The sequence below is a fragment of the Ammospiza nelsoni genome, chromosome 14 (genome assembly GCF_027579445.1).
Source record: "Ammospiza nelsoni isolate bAmmNel1 chromosome 14, bAmmNel1.pri, whole genome shotgun sequence".
Lineage (NCBI taxonomy): Eukaryota > Metazoa > Chordata > Aves > Passeriformes > Passerellidae > Ammospiza > Ammospiza nelsoni.
The window spans coordinates 35,783-55,237 of record NC_080646.1 but is presented as its reverse complement, the minus strand read 5'-3'; the positions used below and the strand labels follow the sequence as shown (position 1 = coordinate 55,237).

The 19,455-nt window shown below is 56.1% G+C and overlaps 1 protein-coding gene across 1 annotated transcript; it reads left to right on the top strand.

The window, feature by feature from the left end:
- Positions 1-9,052: 9,052 nt before the first annotated feature.
- LOC132079632 (steroid 21-hydroxylase-like) lies at positions 9,053-19,084 on the top strand. Its single transcript, XM_059482370.1, has 16 exons — positions 9,053-9,100; positions 9,993-10,597; positions 10,946-11,042; positions 11,162-11,286; positions 11,566-11,657; positions 11,977-12,035; positions 12,279-12,313; positions 12,412-12,554; positions 13,161-13,312; positions 13,784-13,879; positions 14,151-14,258; positions 14,915-15,001; positions 15,360-15,545; positions 16,232-16,392; positions 17,398-17,501; positions 18,090-19,084. Exons 1-16 carry the CDS (start codon positions 9,053-9,055, stop codon positions 18,335-18,337), a joined length of 2,346 nt encoding a protein of 781 aa, XP_059338353.1. The 3' UTR covers positions 18,338-19,084.
- The last annotated feature ends 371 nt before the right edge of the window (positions 19,085-19,455 follow it).

Sequence of the window (19,455 nt, the reverse complement as noted above, 5' to 3'; positions counted from 1 at the left end):
CCAATCAGCAACATCTCAGCAACCAATCAGCACCCACTCTTAACAATCTCAGCAACCAATCAGCACCCACCCAAACAATCTCAGCAACCAATCAGCACCCCCAAAGCACCATATGAGCAACCAATCAGCACCCACCCAGTAACATCTTAGCAACCAATCATCACCTACTCAGGACCATTTCAGCAACCAATCAGCACCCCCAAAGCACCATCTGAGCAACCAATCAGCACCCAGTCAGGACCATCGCAGCATCCACTCAGCACCATCTCAGCACCCACTCAGCAACATCCCAGAAACCAATCAGCACCAATTCAGCACCTACTCAAACAATCTCAACAACCAATCAGCACCATCTCAGCACTATCTCAGCAACCAATCTGAACCCACTCAGCACCATCTCAGCAACCAATCAGCACCCACTCAGCACCATCACAGCAACCAATCAGCAACCAATCTGCACCTACTCAGCACCATCTCACCACCAATCAGCACCATCTCAGCACCATCTCAGCACCATCTCAGCAACCAATCAGAACCCGCCCAAACAATCTCAGCAACCAATCAGCACCCCCAAAGCACCATCTGAGCAACCAATCAGCACCCACCCAGCACCATCTTAGCAAACAATCATCACCTACTCAGGACCATTTCAGCAACCAATCAGCACCCCCAAAGCACCATCTGAGCAACCAATCAACACCCACTCATAACAATCTCAGCAACCAATCAGGACCCACTCTTAACAATCTCAGCAACCAATCTGCACCATCTCAGGACTTTCGCACCACCCACTCAGCACCATCTCAGCAACCAATCTACACCTACTCAGCACCATCTCACCACCAATCAGACACATCTCAGCACCACCTCAGCAACCAATCAGGACCATCGCAGCAACCAATCAGCACCCACCCAGCACCATCTCAGCAACCAATCAGCACCCCCAAAGAATCATCTGAGCAACCAATCAGCACCCACTCATAACAATCTCAGCAACCAATCAGGACCCACTCATAACAATCTCAGCAACCAATCAGGACCCACTCAGCACCATCACAGCAACCAATCAGCAACCACTCAGGACCATCGCAGCAACCAATCTGCACCTACTCAGCACCATCTCACCACCAATCAGCAACATCTCAGCAACCAATCAGCACCCACTCTTAACAATCTCAGCAACCAATCAGCACCCACCCAAACAATCTCAGCAACCAATCAGCACCCCCAAAGCACCATATGAGCAACCAATCAGCACCCACCCAGTACCATCTTAGCAACCAATCATCACCTACTCAGGACCATTTCAGCAACCAATCAGCACCCCCAAAGCACCATCTGAGCAACCAATCAGCACCCAGTCAGGACCATCGCAGCATCCACTCAGCACCATCTCAGCACCCACTCAGCAACATCCCAGAAACCAATCAGCACCAATTCAGCACCTACTCAAACAATCTCAACAACCAATCAGCACCATCTCAGCACCATCTCAGCAACCAATCTGAACCCACTCAGCACCATCTCAGCAACCAATCAGCACCCACTCAGCACCATCTCAGCAACCAATCTGCCGCGACTCAGGACCATCTCAGCAACCAATCAGCATCGACTCAGGAGCATCTCAGCAACCAATCCGCCCCCAATCAGGACCATCTCAGCAACCAATCAGCACCCGCTCAGCACCATCTCACCACCAATCAGCACCGACTCAGCACCATCTCAGCACCCACTCAGGGCCATCTCAGCAACCAATCAGCACCCATTCAGCACCATCTCAGCAACCAATCAGGGCCATCTTAGCAACCAATCAGCATCCACTCAGCACCATCTCAGCACCCACTCAGGACCATCTCAGTAACCAATCAGCACCCCTTCAGCACCATCTCAGCACCCACTCAGGGCCATCTTAGCAACCAATCTGCACCATCTCAGGACCTTCGCACCACCCACTCAGAACCATCTCAGCACCCACTCAGGGCCATCCCAGCAACCAATCAGCAACCACTCAGCATCGTCCCAGCAACCAAACAGCGCCAACTCAGCACCATCTCAGGACCATTTCAGCAACCAAGCAGCACCCCCTCAGGACCATCCCAGCATCCATCTAGCACTATCTCAGCAGGCACTCAGCACCATCTTAGCAACCTATCAGCACTATCTCAGCAACCAATCAGCACCCACCCAGCACCATCTCAGCAACCAATCAGCACATAATCAGGACCATCTCACCAACCAATGAGCACCACCAAAGCACCATCTGAGCAACCAATCAACACCCACTCATAACAATCTCAGCAACCAATCAGGACCCACTCATAACAATCTCAGCAACCAATCTGCACCATCTCAGGACCTTCGCACCACCCACTCAGCACCATCTCAGCAACCAATCTACACCTACTCAGCACCATCTCACCACCAATCAGACACATCTCAGCACCACCTCAGCAACCAATCAGGACCATCGCAGCAACCAATCAGCACCCACCCAGCACCATCTCAGCAACCAATCAGCACCCCCAAAGAATCATCTGAGCAACCAATCAGCACCCACTCATAACAATCTCCGCAACCAATCAGGACCCACTCATAACAATCTCAGCAACCAATCAGGACCCACTCAGCACCATCACAGCAACCAATCAGCAACCAATCTGCACCTACTCAGCACCATCTCACCACCAATCAGCACCATCTCAGCACCATCTCAGCACCTTCTCAGCAACCAATCAGAACCCGCCCAAACAATCTCAGCAACCAATCAGCACCCCCAAAGCACCATCTGAGCAACCAATCAGCACCCACCCAGCACCATCTTAGCAAACAATCATCACCTACTCAGGACCATTTCAGCAACCAATCAGCACCCCCAAAGCACCATCTGAGCAACCAATCAACACCCACTCATAACAATCTCAGCAACCAATCAGGACCCACTCTTAACAATCTCAGCAACCAATCTGCACCATCTCAGGACTTTCGCACCACCCACTCAGCACCATCTCAGCAACCAATCTACACCTACTCAGCACCATCTCACCACCAATCAGACACATCTCAGCACCACCTCAGCAACCAATCAGGACCATCGCAGCAACCAATCAGCACCCACCCAGCACCATCTCAGCAATCAATCAGCACCCCCAAAGAATCATCTGAGCAACCAATCAGCACCCACTCATAACAATCTCAGCAACCAATCAGGACCCACTCATAACAATCTCAGCAACCAATCAGGACCCACTCAGCACCATCACAGCAACCAATCAGCAACCACTCAGGACCATTGCAGCAACCAATCTGCACCTACTCAGCACCATCTCACCACCAATCAGCAACATCTCAGCAACCAATCAGCACCCACTCTTAACAATCTCAGCAACCAATCAGCACCCACCCAAACAATCTCAGCAACCAATCAGCACCCCCAAAGCACCATATGAGCAACCAATCAGCACCCACCCAGTAACATCTTAGCAACCAATCATCACCTACTCAGGACCATTTCAGCAACCAATCAGCACCCCCAAAGCACCATCTGAGCAACCAATCAGCACCCAGTCAGGACCATCGCAGCATCCACTCAGCACCATCTCAGCACCCACTCAGCAACATCCCAGAAACCAATCAGCACCAATTCAGCACCTACTCAAACAATCTCAACAACCAATCAGCACCATCTCAGCACCATCTCAGCAACCAATCTGAACCCACTCAGCACCATCTCAGCAACCAATCAGCACCCACTCAGCACCATCTCAGCAACCAATCTGCCGCGACTCAGGACCATCTCAGCAACCAATCAGCATCGACTCAGGAGCATCTCAGCAACCAATCCGCCCCCAATCAGGACCATCTCAGCAACCAATCAGCACCCGCTCAGCACCATCTCACCACCAATCAGCACCGACTCAGCACCATCTCAGCACCCACTCAGGGCCATCTCAGCAACCAATCAGCACCCATTCAGCACCATCTCAGCAACCAATCAGGGCCATCTTAGCAACCAATCAGCATCCACTCAGCACCATCTCAGCACCCACTCAGGACCATCTCAGTAACCAATCAGCACCCCTTCAGCACCATCTCAGCACCCACTCAGGGCCATCTTAGCAACCAATCTGCACCATCTCAGGACCTTCGCACCACCCACTCAGAACCATCTCAGCACCCACTCAGGGCCATCCCAGCAACTAATCAGCAACCACTCAGCATCGTCCCAGCAACCAAACAGCGCCAACTCAGCACCATCTCAGGACCATTTCAGCAACCAAGCAGCACCCCCTCAGGACCATCCCAGCATCCATCTAGCACTATCTCAGCAGGCACTCAGCACCATCTTAGCAACCTATCAGCACTATCTCAGCAACCACTCAGCACCCACCCAGCACCATCTCAGCAACCAATCAGCACATAATCAGGACCATCTCACCAACCAATGAGCACCACCAAAGCACCATCTGAGCAACCAATCAACACCCACTCATAACAATCTCAGCAACCAATCAGGACCCACTCATAACAATCTCAGCAACCAATAAGGACCCACTCATAACAATCTCAGCAACCAATCTGCACCATCTCAGGACTTTCGCACCACCCACTCAGCACCATCTCAGCAACCAATCTACACCTACTCAGCACCATCTCACCACCAATCAGACACATCTCAGCACCACCTCAGCAACCAATCAGGACCATCGCAGCAACCAATCAGCACCCACCCAGCACCATCTCAGCAACCAATCAGCACCCCCAAAGAATCATCTGAGCAACCAATCACCACCCACTCATAAAAATCTCAGCAACCAATCAGGACCCACTCATAACAATCTCAGCAACCAATCAGGACCCACTCAGCACCATCACAGCAACCAATCTGCACCATCTCAGGACCTTTGCACCACCCACTCAGCACCATCTCAGCAACCAATCTGCACCTACTCAGCACCATCTCACCACCAATCAGCAACATCTCAGCAACCAATCAGCACCCACTCTTAACAATCTCAGCAACCAATCAGCACCCACCCAAACAATCTCAGCAACCAATCAGCACCTCCAAAGCACCATATGAGCAACCAATCAGCACCCACCCAGTACCATCTGAGCAACCAATCATCACCCACCCAGCACCATCTCAGCAACCAATCAGCACCCCCAAAGCACCATCTGAGCAACCAATCAGCACCCAATCAGGACCATCGCAGCATCCACTCAGCACCATCAGAGCACCATCTCACCACCAATCAGCAACATCTCAGCAACCAATCAGCACCCACTCTTAACAATCTCAGCAACCAATCAGCACCCACCCAAACAATCTCAGCAACCAATCAGCACCCCCAAAGCACCATATGAGCAACCAATCAGCACCCACCCAGTACCATCTTAGCAACCAATCATCACCCACCCAGCACCATCTCAGCAACCAATCAGCACCCCCAAAGCACCATCTGAGCAACCAATCAGCACCCAATCAGGACCATCGCAGCATCCACTCAGCACCATCAGAGCACCATCTCAGCACCCAATCAGCACCATCTCAGCAACCAATCAGCACACCCTCACCACCATCGGAGCAACAAAACAGCACCCACTCATAACAATATCAGCAACCAATCAGGACCCACTCATAACAAACTCAACAACCAATCAGGACCCACTCAGCACCATCGCAGCAACCAATCAGCACCCACTCAGGACCATCGCTGCAACCAATCAGCACCATTTCAGCACCCACTCAGGGCCATCTTAGCAACTAATCTGCACCATCTCAGGACCTTCACACCACCCACTCAGCACCATCTCAGCACCATGTCGGCAACCAATCAGCATCCGCTCAGCACCATCTCACCACCAATCAGCACCGACTCAGCACCATCTCAGGACCCATTCAGCACCATTTCAGCAACCAATAAGCACCATCTGAGCAACGACTCAGGACCATCTCTGCAACCAATCAAAACCCAATCAGTACCATCGCAGCATCCACTCAGCACCATCTCAGGACCATCTCAGCACCCACTCAGCATCATCCCAGAAACCAATCAGCACCAATTCAGCACCCACTCAAACAATCTCAACAACCAATCAGCACCCACTCAGCACCATCTCAGCAACCAATCTGCCGCGACTCAGGACCATCTCAGCAACCAATCAGCATCGACTCAGGAGCATCTCAGAAACCGATCAGCATCGACTCAGGAGCATCTCAGCAACCAATCCGCCCCCAATCAGGACCATCTCAGCAACCCATCAGCACCCACTAAGGACCATTTCAGCAACCAATCAGCACCATCTCAGCACCATCTCAGCAACCAATCTGAACCCACTCAGCACCATCTCAGCAACCAATCCGCCGCGACTCAGGACCATCTCAGAAACCGATCAGCATCGACTCAGGAGCATCTCAGCAACCAATCCGCCCCCAATCAGGACCATCTCAGCAACCAATCAGCACCCACTAAGGACCATTTCAGCAACCAATCCGCACCATCTCAGCACCCATTCAGCACCATCTCAGTAAACAATCAACACAGACTCAGGACCATCTCAGCACTCACTCAGCACAATCTCAGCACTGACTCAGGACCACCTCAGAAACCTAGAACTGTACCTAGAACTATACCTAGAACGTACCTGGGATATACTGGATCCACAGTGCGCCCCAAGAGGTGCCATCACAGGCGCAGACAATATTCTGCCATCGACGGGGTTTTCAGGCGCAAGCTTCCAGCCTCCCTTTCGCCACCCAGCACATCCTGTTCTACTATTAGGGTCAATACCCAGCCCCTGCACCCATGTCACGGGCCTACAGTGATCTCGGCGCAAGAACGCTACAGTCTCAGGTACCAGCCCTAAGGTTGCTGCGATGTGTTAAGCCGCAATTCCAGTCGCACAATGACAAGACCAGGCCCAGTGATCTCAGCCCTTTTAGCTCTTTCCCCACAAGCTTTATTTTACTGCCAGCTCTCTTCTTGCAGCTCCAGCTCTGTGTTTTTCCAGCTTCAAATGCCAGCATCTGGCTCTTGGCTCCAGCTTGGAAACAATTCAGCTCCCGCACCAGCCTCCGAAAGCCCACCCCACCATCCATATGCTAGCCCTGCAGTGATTTTAGCCCCCAGCGAGCAGTCCCCAGTCACTTTGCCACCCCGTGCGTAAGTTCTCCTGGATGCCCACAGCCCCGTTCACAGGTCTAGTGCCTTTGCCATTTCCATTGACGTTGCCAGCCCCGCAGTCCACTTCCCAGCCCCACAGTGCGCCCCAAGAGGTGCCATCACAGGCGCAGGCAATATTCTGCCATCGACGGGGTTTTCAGGCGCAAGCTTCCAGCCTCCCTTTCGCCACCCTGCACATCCGGTTCTACTATTAGCGGCAATACCCAGCCCCTGCACCCATGTCACGGGCCTACAGTGATCTCGGCGCAAGAACGCTACAGTCTCAGGTACCAGCCCTAAGGTTGCTGCGATGTGTTAAGCCGCAATTCCAGTCGCACAATGACAAGACCAGGCCCAGTGATCTCAGCCCTTTTAGCTCTTTCCCCACAAGCTTTATTTTACTGCCAGCTCTCTTCTTGCAGCTCCAGCTCTGTGTTTTTCCAGCTTCAAATGCCAGCATCTGGCTCTTGGCTCCAGCTTGGAAACAATTCAGCTCCCGCACCAGCCTCCGAAAGCCCACCCCACCATCCATATGCTAGCCCTGCAGTGATTTTAGCCCCCAGCGAGCAGTCCCCAGTCACTTTGCCACCCCGTGCGTAAGTTCTCCTGGATGCCCACAGCCCCGTTCACAGGTCTAGTGCCTTTGCCATTTCCATTGACGTTGCCAGCCCCGCAGTCCACTTCCCAGCCCCACAGTGCGCCCCAAGAGGTGCCATCACAGGCGCAGACAATATTCTGCCATCGACGGGGTTTTCAGGCGCAAGCTTCCAGCCTCCCTTTCGCCACCCTGCACATCCGGTTCTACTATTAGCGTCAATACCCAGCCCCTGCACCCATGTCACGGGCCTACAGTGATGTCGGCGCAAGAACGCTACTGTCTCAGGTACCAGCCCTAAGGTTGCTGCGATGTGTTAAGCCGCAATTCCAGTCCCACAATGACAAGACCAGGCCCAGTGATCTCAGCCCTTTTAGCTCTTTCCCCACAAGCTTTATTTTACTGCCAGCTCTCTTCTTGCAGCTCCAGCTCTGTTTTTCCAGCTTCAAATGCCAGCATCTGGCTCTTGGCTCCAGCTTGGAAACAATTCAGCTCCCGCACCAGCCTCCGAAAGCCCACCCCACCATCCATATGCTAGCCCTGCAGTGATTTTAGCCCCCAGCGAGCAGTCCCCAGTCACTTTGCCACCCCGTGCGTAAGTTCTCCTGGATGCCCACAGCCCCGTTCACAGGTCTAGTGCCTTTGCCATTTCCATTGACGTTGCCAGCCCCGCAGTCCACTTCCCAGCCCCACAGTGCGCCCCAAGAGGTGCCATCACAGGCGCAGACAATATTCTGCCATCGACGGGGTTTTCAGGCGCAAGCTTCCAGCCTCCCTTTCGCCACCCTGCACATCCGGTTCTACTATTAGCGTCAATACCCAGCCCCTGCACCCATGTCACGGGCCTACAGTGATGTCGGCGCAAGAACGCTACTGTCTCAGGTACCAGCCCTAAGGTTGCTGCGATGTGTTAAGCCGCAATTCCAGTCCCACAATGACAAGACCAGGCCCAGTGATCTCAGCCCTTTTAGCTCTTTCCCCACAAGCTTTATTTTACTGCCAGCTCTCTTCTTGCAGCTGTGTCCCATTCTGCGATTAGTCCTCAGATCCACAGTGAGTATCACTTGTAGCAGTGACTCTTTCTGCAGCACTGCAGTCCCCACCCCGGCCCCAGTGATTTCAGCTCCAGTCCCACAAGCTTTATTTAACTGCCAGCTCTTCTTTTGCACTTTCTGCTCTAAATCTTCACAGTAGTGCCACACAATACTACTTGTGCTTCTCAGGACAGGATCTTTCTTTTAGCTCTCGTTCTTGAGCTCTGATCACAGCCCTTACAGCAATTTCAATTCCAACCATGCAGTTCACCTCCCCGCTCCGCAATCCCTATCCCAGCCCCACGGGGGTTTTACACCAAACCCTACCATATTTCTGTCTCCTCCAGGTCTGCTGCCTCAGCTCCAACTCCTCAGCTTCCTACTGGCTGCAGCTAAAAGCTGCTCATGCTTCTCACTGCACCTTGGGGCTGTTGATAAGGCCACAAATCAGTTACTGCCATCATTACAATTTCAGTATCTCTAGATGCTGTCCCATCCACCCACCCAGCCCTAAGTGGCAACCCTAAGTGGCATCCCAACTCTGGGGACACTGGAGGCCTGAAGCTCAACATCCACCCTCCCCCTCACCCTGGCTCTCAGCCCAGCACCTGCACAAAGGCCTCCTCACCTCCCCTCAGGCAGCTCCAGGGGCTGGCAATAGCCACTGGACTCCTGCCCCCCCCCATCCCAAAAGGCACTCTTGGGCTGGTTCTTGGGCCCTAGAACCCTCTGAGCCCCCACACCCTCAGCCCCTTGTTGGTACCACAGGGCAGGGGCTGGGAACCCCCAGGCATAACCTGCAGGCCCTGTGCTGCAGCTCCATGCCTTCCTCCCATGGCATTTATCTAGCCTCAGCATTTCCACCACTCCACGTTGTTTTGGGCCTGGCTCATGCCAAAATCATTATTCCACACCCTGGGGTTTTATGTCCCCACTGCTCTCACAACTGGTGCTTCAGCCCCAGTCCCACAACCCTTACCCAATTAACATGAGATATCTAGTAAAGAAAACAAATCAAACCAAAAAGATGTATTAAAACGGGCAATAATAAAATAACACAATTAAGAAAAAAAACATTACAAGTAAAAACAAAATAAAGTAATAAAAATACAAAAAGCAAGCTTTATTCCTTGTATTCTGAACATTTCTTTAAATCCAGAAACCGCGAAACGGCTACTTTCCAGCCCCCAGTGACAGCAGGCAGTGCCCCCCCCCCCGCACCGCGCCACTCCAGGCCCCACACCAGCCGCCGGCTACCCGAGCCACGCAGGGCGCGGCAGAAAGAACTGGACACGGCCGGCCCCAGATACGGCCGCAGGCGTCGCGTCCGTGCTCACCAGCGCTCCCCGGATCAGCTGCCGCGGGGGTCCCGTCCTGGCGCAGCGCCGCTCCTCGGACCGCGCATCCGCAGCTCCTGTCGCTCCCAGCTTCACCGCCGAACTGACGCCATGGCGCCCGAACGCACGCTATTTATGCCCCACGGGCGGACAGCCAGCCAATCACAACCCGAGGCAGCGCCTGCCGGCTCCACCAATCCCAGCCCGCCCATTCCCGCCGCGCTCCGCTCCGCGACTCCCCGCGGTCCCCTCAAGCGCTGCTCCCGCCGCCGCCATTGCTGTGGCCGCGTCCGCCCGCTGCCCGCCGCCTGCCCGCTTCCCTGGACCAGAACCTGATCCCGACCAGGACCTGAACTGGAAGCTCCCGGCCGCCCTTCCCGTCCGCAACAGCGCCTGCCGAGGCAGCGGCAGCGGGGACGCTGCTCCGCCGGCTCCCAAAGCGGCGGTGGCGGGAGCGGCGCCTCAGACGTACGGGCGAGCGGGGCCAGTCTGAGGCGGCGAGCCGCGACTGAGCGGGCTGAGATCGGCGAGACCGCTTCCGGTTTGAAAGGGCGGCTGTGATTGGACAGGGCGGACGGAGAAAGGCGGGCCGTGATTGGCAGGCTTAGGAGCCGCCAGGCTGAGGCCCGTGGGAGCGTGGGGCGGAGCTCGGGCTGCCCGAAGGGCTCGCAGGCGGCGGCGGCGGCGGCGGCGGCGGCGGCGGCGGCGGCGGCGGCGGCGGCGGCGGCGGCGGCGGCGGCGGCGGCGGCGGCGGCGGCGGCGGCGGCGGCGCTCGCCAAACCCCCGTCCCCTTCTCCGGCCTTCTCTCGTGCCCAGGTCCCGGCGAAAAGACCCCCGCAGAGCCCCTACCGGAGCGCCCCATCGGCACTCGGGGCAGGAGGCGGAGAGGAGTGTAGCCCGGGAGGAGTTCCGGGTCGTCTTTGCGGCAGCAGGGCGGACTAGGGAGCGGCGGCGATTTGGTGAGGAGAGGGCTCGGGAGCGGGGAGGGCGTGCAGCGCCCGCTGCGGGCTCTGGGTGCCTCTTCTACCGCAGTGCTTCCGCTTCTGCGGGGACTTGGCCTGCCCCGACTGGCCGAGATCAGCACCCTGGCCAAAGTTAAGTGCCCGCGTCCCTCTGCCCGCCCTCCGCCTGCTGCGGGCCCGCTGCTCACCCTCGTCGTCGGATGTTATAGATGATAAAACAATATTGGCTTTCACATTCATAGATTAGCTTTTTGCATTACAAGTATTTTGATATGGTAAAACTTATACTTACTTTTAACTGCTTTGTATAGTGTAATATGCCAGTTTATGTATGCACTGTATATTTCATATGAATAGTAGCCTGATAAATATATCGTAGGCTTTAGCAAAATGTTGAAATAGAAACTAAAGTACTTCTATGTAACTAACTCAGAAAATGGTGTAAAGCAATTATTCTGTTTCTTATAACTGCAGACTGCCCCTACCAAGTGATAATAGTGACAAAAAGAGCTTAAGCATCCAGGAAGCATTTATCGACTCTTATCGGTATTATCAGGGAGTGCGAAGCAACAGGATAAAACTACAGGAAGAAATAAAATGTGTAGACCTCATTTACAGAATGTTCTGCAGACAAGTCAGAGGTTAAAACCAAACAAGAGAGTTCCTGGAACATCAAAAAGTCAAAGGAATGTTTGAATAATGTGTAAGTTAATGAATATGCATGTAACCTCAGCAATGTAACAGTATATAGTGAACATGTTTTTAAGCTACCTCTGTGCTCTTTGGCTGTGTGCTAAAAGCATCCCAGTGCTGGATTATTTTGTCCTTTTATCCTTTAATAAACTTTTAAAAATTTTAAAGAATGAACTCTGTTTATCACATCAGTGAAGCTTAAGCTGATCTGCATCCAGGTGTTTTGGGACCTGCTGGGGCAGGCCATCGAGGTAAGTGTGGGGCTACTGCAGTGGAGGCCAAGTATTTCAACACAATAGCATAATCAGCAACGTTAATTAATTTTGTGTTCCTCATGCAAGCCTCAGCCTTAAGAACTCTACCAGCCTCTAATAGGATTAATAATACGCATAGTAAGTGTTACTAGTATTAATATTTAGGTAAGGATTGTTAGTGTTAACACTGGTACTAAGTATGTTAGCTGGTATTTACTGTGAAGCTCTGCTCTCCCACAGTATGACAAGGTCCTGAAGCTGTTCTCAGGTGCACAGTTAGGTGAGCACTGCTGTCCTTACCACGATCCCCCGATGGAGCCATGCTCCAGAGACGGGCAGCAATGAATCTGCAGGTGCCTTCCCAAGGTGACAGAGCTCGCCCTCCTTCCCATCTGCAGTCAGGGGATGTGAAGGCAACCATTGCTGTCCTCGGCTTCATCACCTCCAGTGCAGCCAAGCACAGCATAGACAATGAGTCTCTGTCAAGTGAGCTGCAGCAGCTGGGACTGCCCAAAGGCAGGGGAAGCCCTCAGGGTGGCACCATCAGCCAGACCTGCTGGGATGTTGCTTACAGTTCCCAGCCCTGCCTTCTTCACACCCAGATGGAGGGCAGGCTGCCTGCTGTGCTGTCCTCCATCACCTCCCTTCTGTACCATCCGTCCCTGGGGGCTCCTCAGGTGCTTTGGTGAGGTTTGGCAGCTGCAGGTCTGGTGTGAGCAGAGGGATTCTTCTCTTGTCTCCCCTCATAAGCAAAGCATGCCAGCCAGCTGTGCTGTTTTACATGTCACTGACCCACAAAATTGCAGGAGACTGAGGACTCGTAACAGGTGCAGGACAGGTTCAAAAGGAACTTGGGACAAAACCTCTGTCTTTGTCAGTCCAAAGGGACAGCAGAGCTCACATCTGCTCACAATAATCCTCTGGAGGTCTCTGCCCCACCAGACACACCCTTCAGCCTCCAGGGTGGCATTAGGAGGGTCCCATGGAGGAAGCGGCTATGGGGTTGATGGAGGCTTTATGAGGTAGTGGGGCCCTGTAGCACACCCCTGGTGTATTGGAGGTGGGTCCCTATAGGGCCTGGGGGGTTTCTGGGGGTCCCTTACTGCTCCTGCCCAACCCCAGGGTTGCTGGTGTCACGGGGGGGCCGGGACCTGGCACTGGGAGACCCCTGCCCTGGCTGGCGGCGGCAGCGGGGAGCAGTTCGGGGGGCACTGGCACGGGCTGGGGGGCGTCTCGGGCCCCTCCTTTGGCTGCAGGGCCGGGAGTTGTGTGAGGTGAGACCCTGAAACCGACTCCTGCCCAAAATGATCCTTCTGCAACCCCGACACCCCCAAAACTGATCCTCCCAGCATTGCAAAACAGATCCCCACACAATATTGACCAGCAAAACCCTGGCCAATGCACCCCAAAACTGATACCTTGAGCCTCACTCCCTTCACCCAAACCCCACCCATGCACCTTAACCATGTCCCCTGCATCTGGAAACTGCCCCCCAAACCCTACCCCCTGCACTCATCCCCCAATCTCTGCATCCCAAACCTGATCCCCAAACCCTGCACCCGCATCACTGTCCCCCAAAACTTACCCACCCAAACCTCACCCTCTGCACCCCAAAAGGGCATTATCCCTGTGAGTCCCCATAACTCCCTCAGAGCTCTGCGCTTCTCTTGTGCGACCCCCTAAACCAGCCTTGGAGTCCCCCTTTATTTGCTCTGGGGCTCTCTCTAACCTTCTCTTTCCCCCAGGAGCTGCGTTCGTATGGGGAGGCCCCCCTGGACCCCTTTGAGGTGTTCACCTTCCACACCTGCAGCACCATCGCACGCCTCCTCTTTGGGGAGCTGGTGAGGATCTGGCGGGGGCCCAGGATGGAGACAGGGGTTTGGAGGAGGACCCCAGTTTTTATGGGGGCCCAGGGTTTGGGGGGGACCCAGGAGTCTGTGGAGGGAACATCCAGCTGTTTGGGGGGACTGACCAATTTGTGTGTGGGTGGCAGGGGTTTGGGGGCACATAGGAATTTGAGGGGACCCGAATGTCTGAAATGATGTTCGGGGTGTTCTGGGGGATCCAGAGACAATTGAGTACTGGGCAGTACACAGGTGTGTTCTCCTCCAGGTGCCCCCTCCAGGGGAGCTCCGGGCCTTCTCACGCTGCCTGGGGGAGCTGCTGCAGGTCTGGGGGCACAGCAGTGTTCGGGTGCTGGACCTGCTGCCCCTGCTGCGGGTGAGCCTGGCAGCTCCTGGGGGTGGCTGTGGGGCTGTGGCCTTTTTGCTGCATGAGGGTCTATGGAGCCCAGAGCTATAGAGCCCTATGGGGGCAATAAGGGAATTGTGGAGATCTACAGGGGGACTATGGGCCCTTGGGGGCCTGGGAAGGGCTGTGAGTCTCAGGGGGATTATATGGCCCATGGGAGAGATATGGGGCTGGTGGGATTATATGGGGTTGGGAGTGAGGTTATAGCATCTGTGTGGGACTGGAGAAGGGTATGGAGGGCTGACAGAGAGCTTATAGGGTCCATAGAGAGCTTGGGTGGTGTCTGTGGTACTGGGAAGGGACCCTATAACTCTAATGGGGCTGGACAGGGGTTATAGTGTTTGTGTGGGGCTAGGGTGAGTGTTACAGGGTCTATATGGTGTTGAGGATCTCTGGGCCTGGGAGGGGCAGTTGTGGGGGCTGTATAGGGCTTAGGTGGGGTAAAGTGTCTCTGTGGTGCTGAGGATGCCTGTAGGACATTGGAGGGGTCTGTATGGCCCAGGGGAGCTGCCATAGGGTATCTCTGGGGCTCAGGAGACTCAGGCAGCATCTCTGGGGGAGCGGGTGTCTCTCTGAGGTCAAAGGTTTCTTGGCGGTGGGGGTCCCCATGGAGTCCCTGTGCGCAGGCCCTGCCCAACCCGGGACTGCGGAAGCTGCTGCAGCTTGTCCAGCACCGTGACATGTTTGTGGAGACCCAGATCCAGTGGCATCAGGTGGGGAGGCCCGGGGAGCTGGGAGGCAGCCCGAGGTCAGGAGCGGTGCAGTTGGAACAGAGCCTCAGGGGAAACCCAGGGCTTTGGAAACTACATGGGGGTCTGGAAGGACTCAGGTTCTGGGTGGAAACCAGGAGTTTGGGGGCTACCCAGGGGCTTGGGGGCACCCACATATTTTTGGGGAAACAGAGGTTTGGGGGGACCCAAGGGGATGGGAGGAGCCGGGGGTCTGGGAGGCTTGTAAGGCCTTGGGGAGGGCCAGGGGTTTAGGTGGACTTGGGGATTTGGAAGAGACTCCCGTGTTTGGGGGCAGCTGGGGATCAGGAGAAACCCCCAACACGTGTCACCCCTTTGCCAGGCGTGCCCCTCCCCTCCCCCGGACTCAGTTCTGGGGGCACTGCTGGGGCGTAATCCTGGGGCACAGGAGGGCCCCCTGAGCCCCCCCCGGCTGCACATGGCGCTGGTGGACCTGTTCATTGGGGGAACCGAGACCACTGCGGCGGCGCTGGGCTGGGCTGTGGCCTTCCTGCTGCACCGCCCCGAGGTGAAACACATGTCCCTCCATGTCTTCCATGCAGCCCTGGCGGGGTCCTCTGTGTCCCCAGGGGTCCTGTGTCCCCCCCTACATCCTGTGTTCCATATGTCCCTCATGTTCCCTTCTCCGTGGGTTTCCTGCTGCTCTGCCCCCAGATGATGTGGAGCACCCTCTGTCCCCTGTACAGTGCCAGGGCTCCATGTGTGTACTTGGGGGTCCCATATCCCCACCTGTGTCCTACATGTCCCCCACGTCCTCCTCCCCATGGCTGACACTGTGCCCTTGCACCACCCTGAGGTGCCCCATGGATCTCTCAGACATTTCAGAGCTGTGTCTGTGTCTCTATGTGGCTCCTTGGTTTGGGGTTTCCATGGAGAGGTGGCTCAGGGTCCAGGGATAGAGGGTCCTAAGAGAGAGATCTGGGGGCTCAGGGGTGTCCCCAAGGAGGAGGGAGGAGCAAGTCTGGGGTGGGGGTTGGGTCTCAGGACAGGTCTGGGGAGGATCTGGGAGTTCAAGGGGGTTGCCAAGGGAGAGGGCCAGGCTTGAGGATGGTTTGGCGTCCCAGGGGCAGGTTGGTGAGTTTGGGGGGGTCTGGGGTTCTGGGGAGTCGCCCTGTCATCCCATTGCCACTGTGTGCCCCCTGGGATGCACCCCCTCCCCTGGTGCCCCATGGCAGACATGGCACACCTGTGCAGCTGCAGGTGCGGCTGCGGGCGGAGCTGCAGGGGGCACAGGGACCACCCGGGCCAGGGGACATGGGGCGCCTGCCCCTTCTTCAGGCCACCGTCAGCGAGACCCTGCGGCTGCGACCCCCTGCGCCCCTGGCGCTGCCCCACTGCGCCCTGCGCCACACCAGGTACCAGGGCAGGGAGGAGCCGCCACCGGCCAGCCTGGGTGAGGGGCAACCACCACAGAACAGGAAGGGTCCGCCTGGTATCATCAGTAGGGTCCGGGAGAACCCAGCAGAGCCCATTAGACCCCAGCAAGTCCCGCTAAGACCCATCAGGTCCCAGCATGGCCCGGGTAAGACCCGAATATGCAGAATATTTACCAGTAGGGCCCAGTAGAAGTAGGCCCACAGTAGACTCCAATAGACCAGTACAGTCTGGTAAGTCCTTGTAGGACCCAGTAGGCTTCAACAGGGCCCAATAAATCCCAGTAAGACTCATTAGGTCCCAGTAGGCCCCAGTATAACCCCAGTACATTCCACTTGCCCCAGCAGGTTCTGGTATGACCCCAGTAGACCCTAACAGACACTCAGTAGATCCTAGAAGATTCCAGAATAGCCTCAGTAGGCCCCAGCAGAGCCCAGAAGATCCCAGCAGGAGTTCCCAATATATCCCAGTAAGTCCAAGGTAGCCCCACGAAACCCCAGTAGACATCCAGTAGCCCCCAGAAAAGCTCACGATGGGTCCAGCAGTTCCCAGTGAGCCCAGTAGACCCCAGTATGGCCCCAGTAGACCTCGACAGATAGCCAGTAGATACCAGAGAGCTCCAGCAGGACTCCACCAGATCCCAGTATGGCGCTAGCAGATCCCACCCAGTGTGCCAGTAGACCCCAAATAAATTCTAGTAGGTGTCAGTATGGCTCCAGTAGATTCCAGTATAGCATCAGCAAATTCCAGTAGGCACCTAATAGATCCCAGGAGACCCCAGAGAGCCCCAGTAGACTCCAACAGACACCCAGTAACTCCCAGCAGCACCTACCAGATCTCAGTATAGACCCTGTAGACCCAAACAGACATCCAGTCATACCTAGTGAGCCCCCAGAGAGCCTCAGTAGGTCTCAGTATGGCCCATGTAACTTTCAGTAGCCCCCAGCAGACCGCAGTCTATCTCCATGCACCTTGTCCCCTTCCAGTCTTGGGGGGCTCCCCGTGGCAGCCGGCACTGTCCTGATCCCCAACCTGCTGGCAGCCCAACAGGACCCTGACATCTGGCAGCACCCTGAGGTCTTCCTGCCCGGTATGTGGGTATGCCTGCACTCTGAGTGCCCCCCTGAACTCCTGGGTTTCCTCAAACATCAAACTGGGTTCCCCCAGCCATGGTGTTTTCCCTGATTCCTGGGTATCCTGGGAACACCTTTGTGTCATGAGTGTCCCCCCCCCCCGATGCCTGAACCACCCCAACCCCACACCCCCTCCCCCAAACCTGTGGTTACCCCCCACCATCCCCATTAGTTCTCCCATATATCTGTGTACCCCCCTCAAAACCTGTTCCTCCCCTCTACCCCCCTGCCGAAACCCCTGAGACCCCCCTCAGGTGTCTGAACCCTCCCCAAACATGTGAATCCCCTCTGTCATCCTGGGGTCTCCCCCGAATCTTAGGCTCCCTCTGAGCCCCTGGGTCACCCCAAACCCCCATGTTTCCCTTCTGAACCCCGAAGTCCAACCTGGGGAACCCCCAGGCACCCTCCAAACTTGTGGAGGTCCGCCCCTAAGTCCTGGGTCCCCCCATGGCGCCCGCTCCCCCCAAGCCTGTGGGTCCCCCCCCGGAACCCCCCGATCCTGCGGGTCCCCCCGCACCCCTCGGAGCTGACCCGCCGCCCCCCAGAGCGGTTCCTGGCGCCGGGCGCCCCCTCGCGGTCGCTGCTGCCGTTCGGCTGCGGGGCGCGATCGTGCCCGGGGGAGGGGCTGGCGCGGGCCGAGCTCTTCGTGTTCCTGGGGCTGATCCTGCGGGAATTCCGTCTGGAGCCGGGCCCGGAGGGACTGCCGGGGCTGAGGGGCTCACCGGGCACGGTGCTGCGCTGCCCCTCCTTTCGCCTGCGTATGGTGCCCTGCCAGCCCCCGGGCTTACCCTGACCCTGGCCTGACTCCACTTGACCACTTTATTACTTTTCTGAACACACTTGACTCACCTGAGGTTTTTTTGACCCTTCTTGAATACACCTGACTTCACCTGAGCCTGTGTGACACTGCCTGAACCTGGCTGACCGTGACCCCCTGACTGACCCCACCTGACATCGGCCTCACCCCTGCCAACCCTATGCCTCACCTTGACACCGGCTATGACCCCAGCTGTGACCCTACCTAACCCCATCTGACTCTGCTTGAACCCTGCGTGACTCCATCCCAACTCACCTGACATCTGACCCCTGCGTGCCCCCATTCAAAACCAGATAGCTGGGTCTCTCCCGGATGCCTGAGTCAATGCAGTGTGGGAGGGCCCCATTTATCTCCTCCTAATAAAATTTGTGCTTTTGAACCCACAAGTCCCGGCTCTTCCTGGGACCCCCTAAACGTCCGGAACGCCCGAAGCCCAGCCTTGCGCCCACCCTGACCGGCCACTCTCGGCACCCGCCACAGCCCTCGGACAGCATCAGAAGATAGCGGTCTGGCTGATTTGCACTTCCCCGCTCCGCAAAGCCCTCCCCGGAGAGGCTGCGGTCCGGGTTGGGCTCGCAGCCCTGCGAGATACGGCGGGTTTGTGCGGGGCGCTGCGTTCTGCTGATCTGACTGGCAACAGGCGACTCAAAGCATGAAGCGCTCTGATTGGCCGAGGCCTGGTGTGCCTGGCAACCGATTGGCTTAGAGCTGTTGGGGGCGGGAGGGGAGTAGAGCGCCGTCCCCAGAGCGAGGGCCTGGAGGAGCGGGCGCTGCAGGGTGGAGTGCCCGCTCCAAACATAGCGGGGGCACTCAGGAGCACTCCCCCGACACAAAAACCCGAGGGAGAGAACAGCGAGGAGGGGCAGGGAGGGAACGAGACCGTCCGCGCCCCTCGAGTCATGTGTCGAAATGGGGGCAACGGCAAAGGAGGGGTAGGCAAGGCAAGGGAACGGAAAGGTTGGTCGGTGAGGAAAGGCAAAGGAGGAAGAGGCAATTCAAGAGGGCACCAATACAAGGCAAGGCAAGCGTGGGTTAGGTAAGGCAAAAAAAGGAAGGGTACGAAACGCTATGCAAGGGAGGGTTAAACAAGGCAA

Coding starts and splice junctions, on each gene's coding strand:
- LOC132079632 (XM_059482370.1), top strand. CDS start 9,053: ATGCAGTTCACCTCCCCGCTCCGCAATCCCTATCCCAGCCCCACGGGG. Junction 12,555..13,160: donor GCAGCTGGGACTGCCCAAAG/GCAGGGGAAGCC, acceptor GCCCAACCCCAG/GGTTGCTGGTGTCACGGGGG. Junction 15,546..16,231: donor TCCTGCTGCACCGCCCCGAG/GTGAAACACATG, acceptor ACACCTGTGCAG/CTGCAGGTGCGGCTGCGGGC.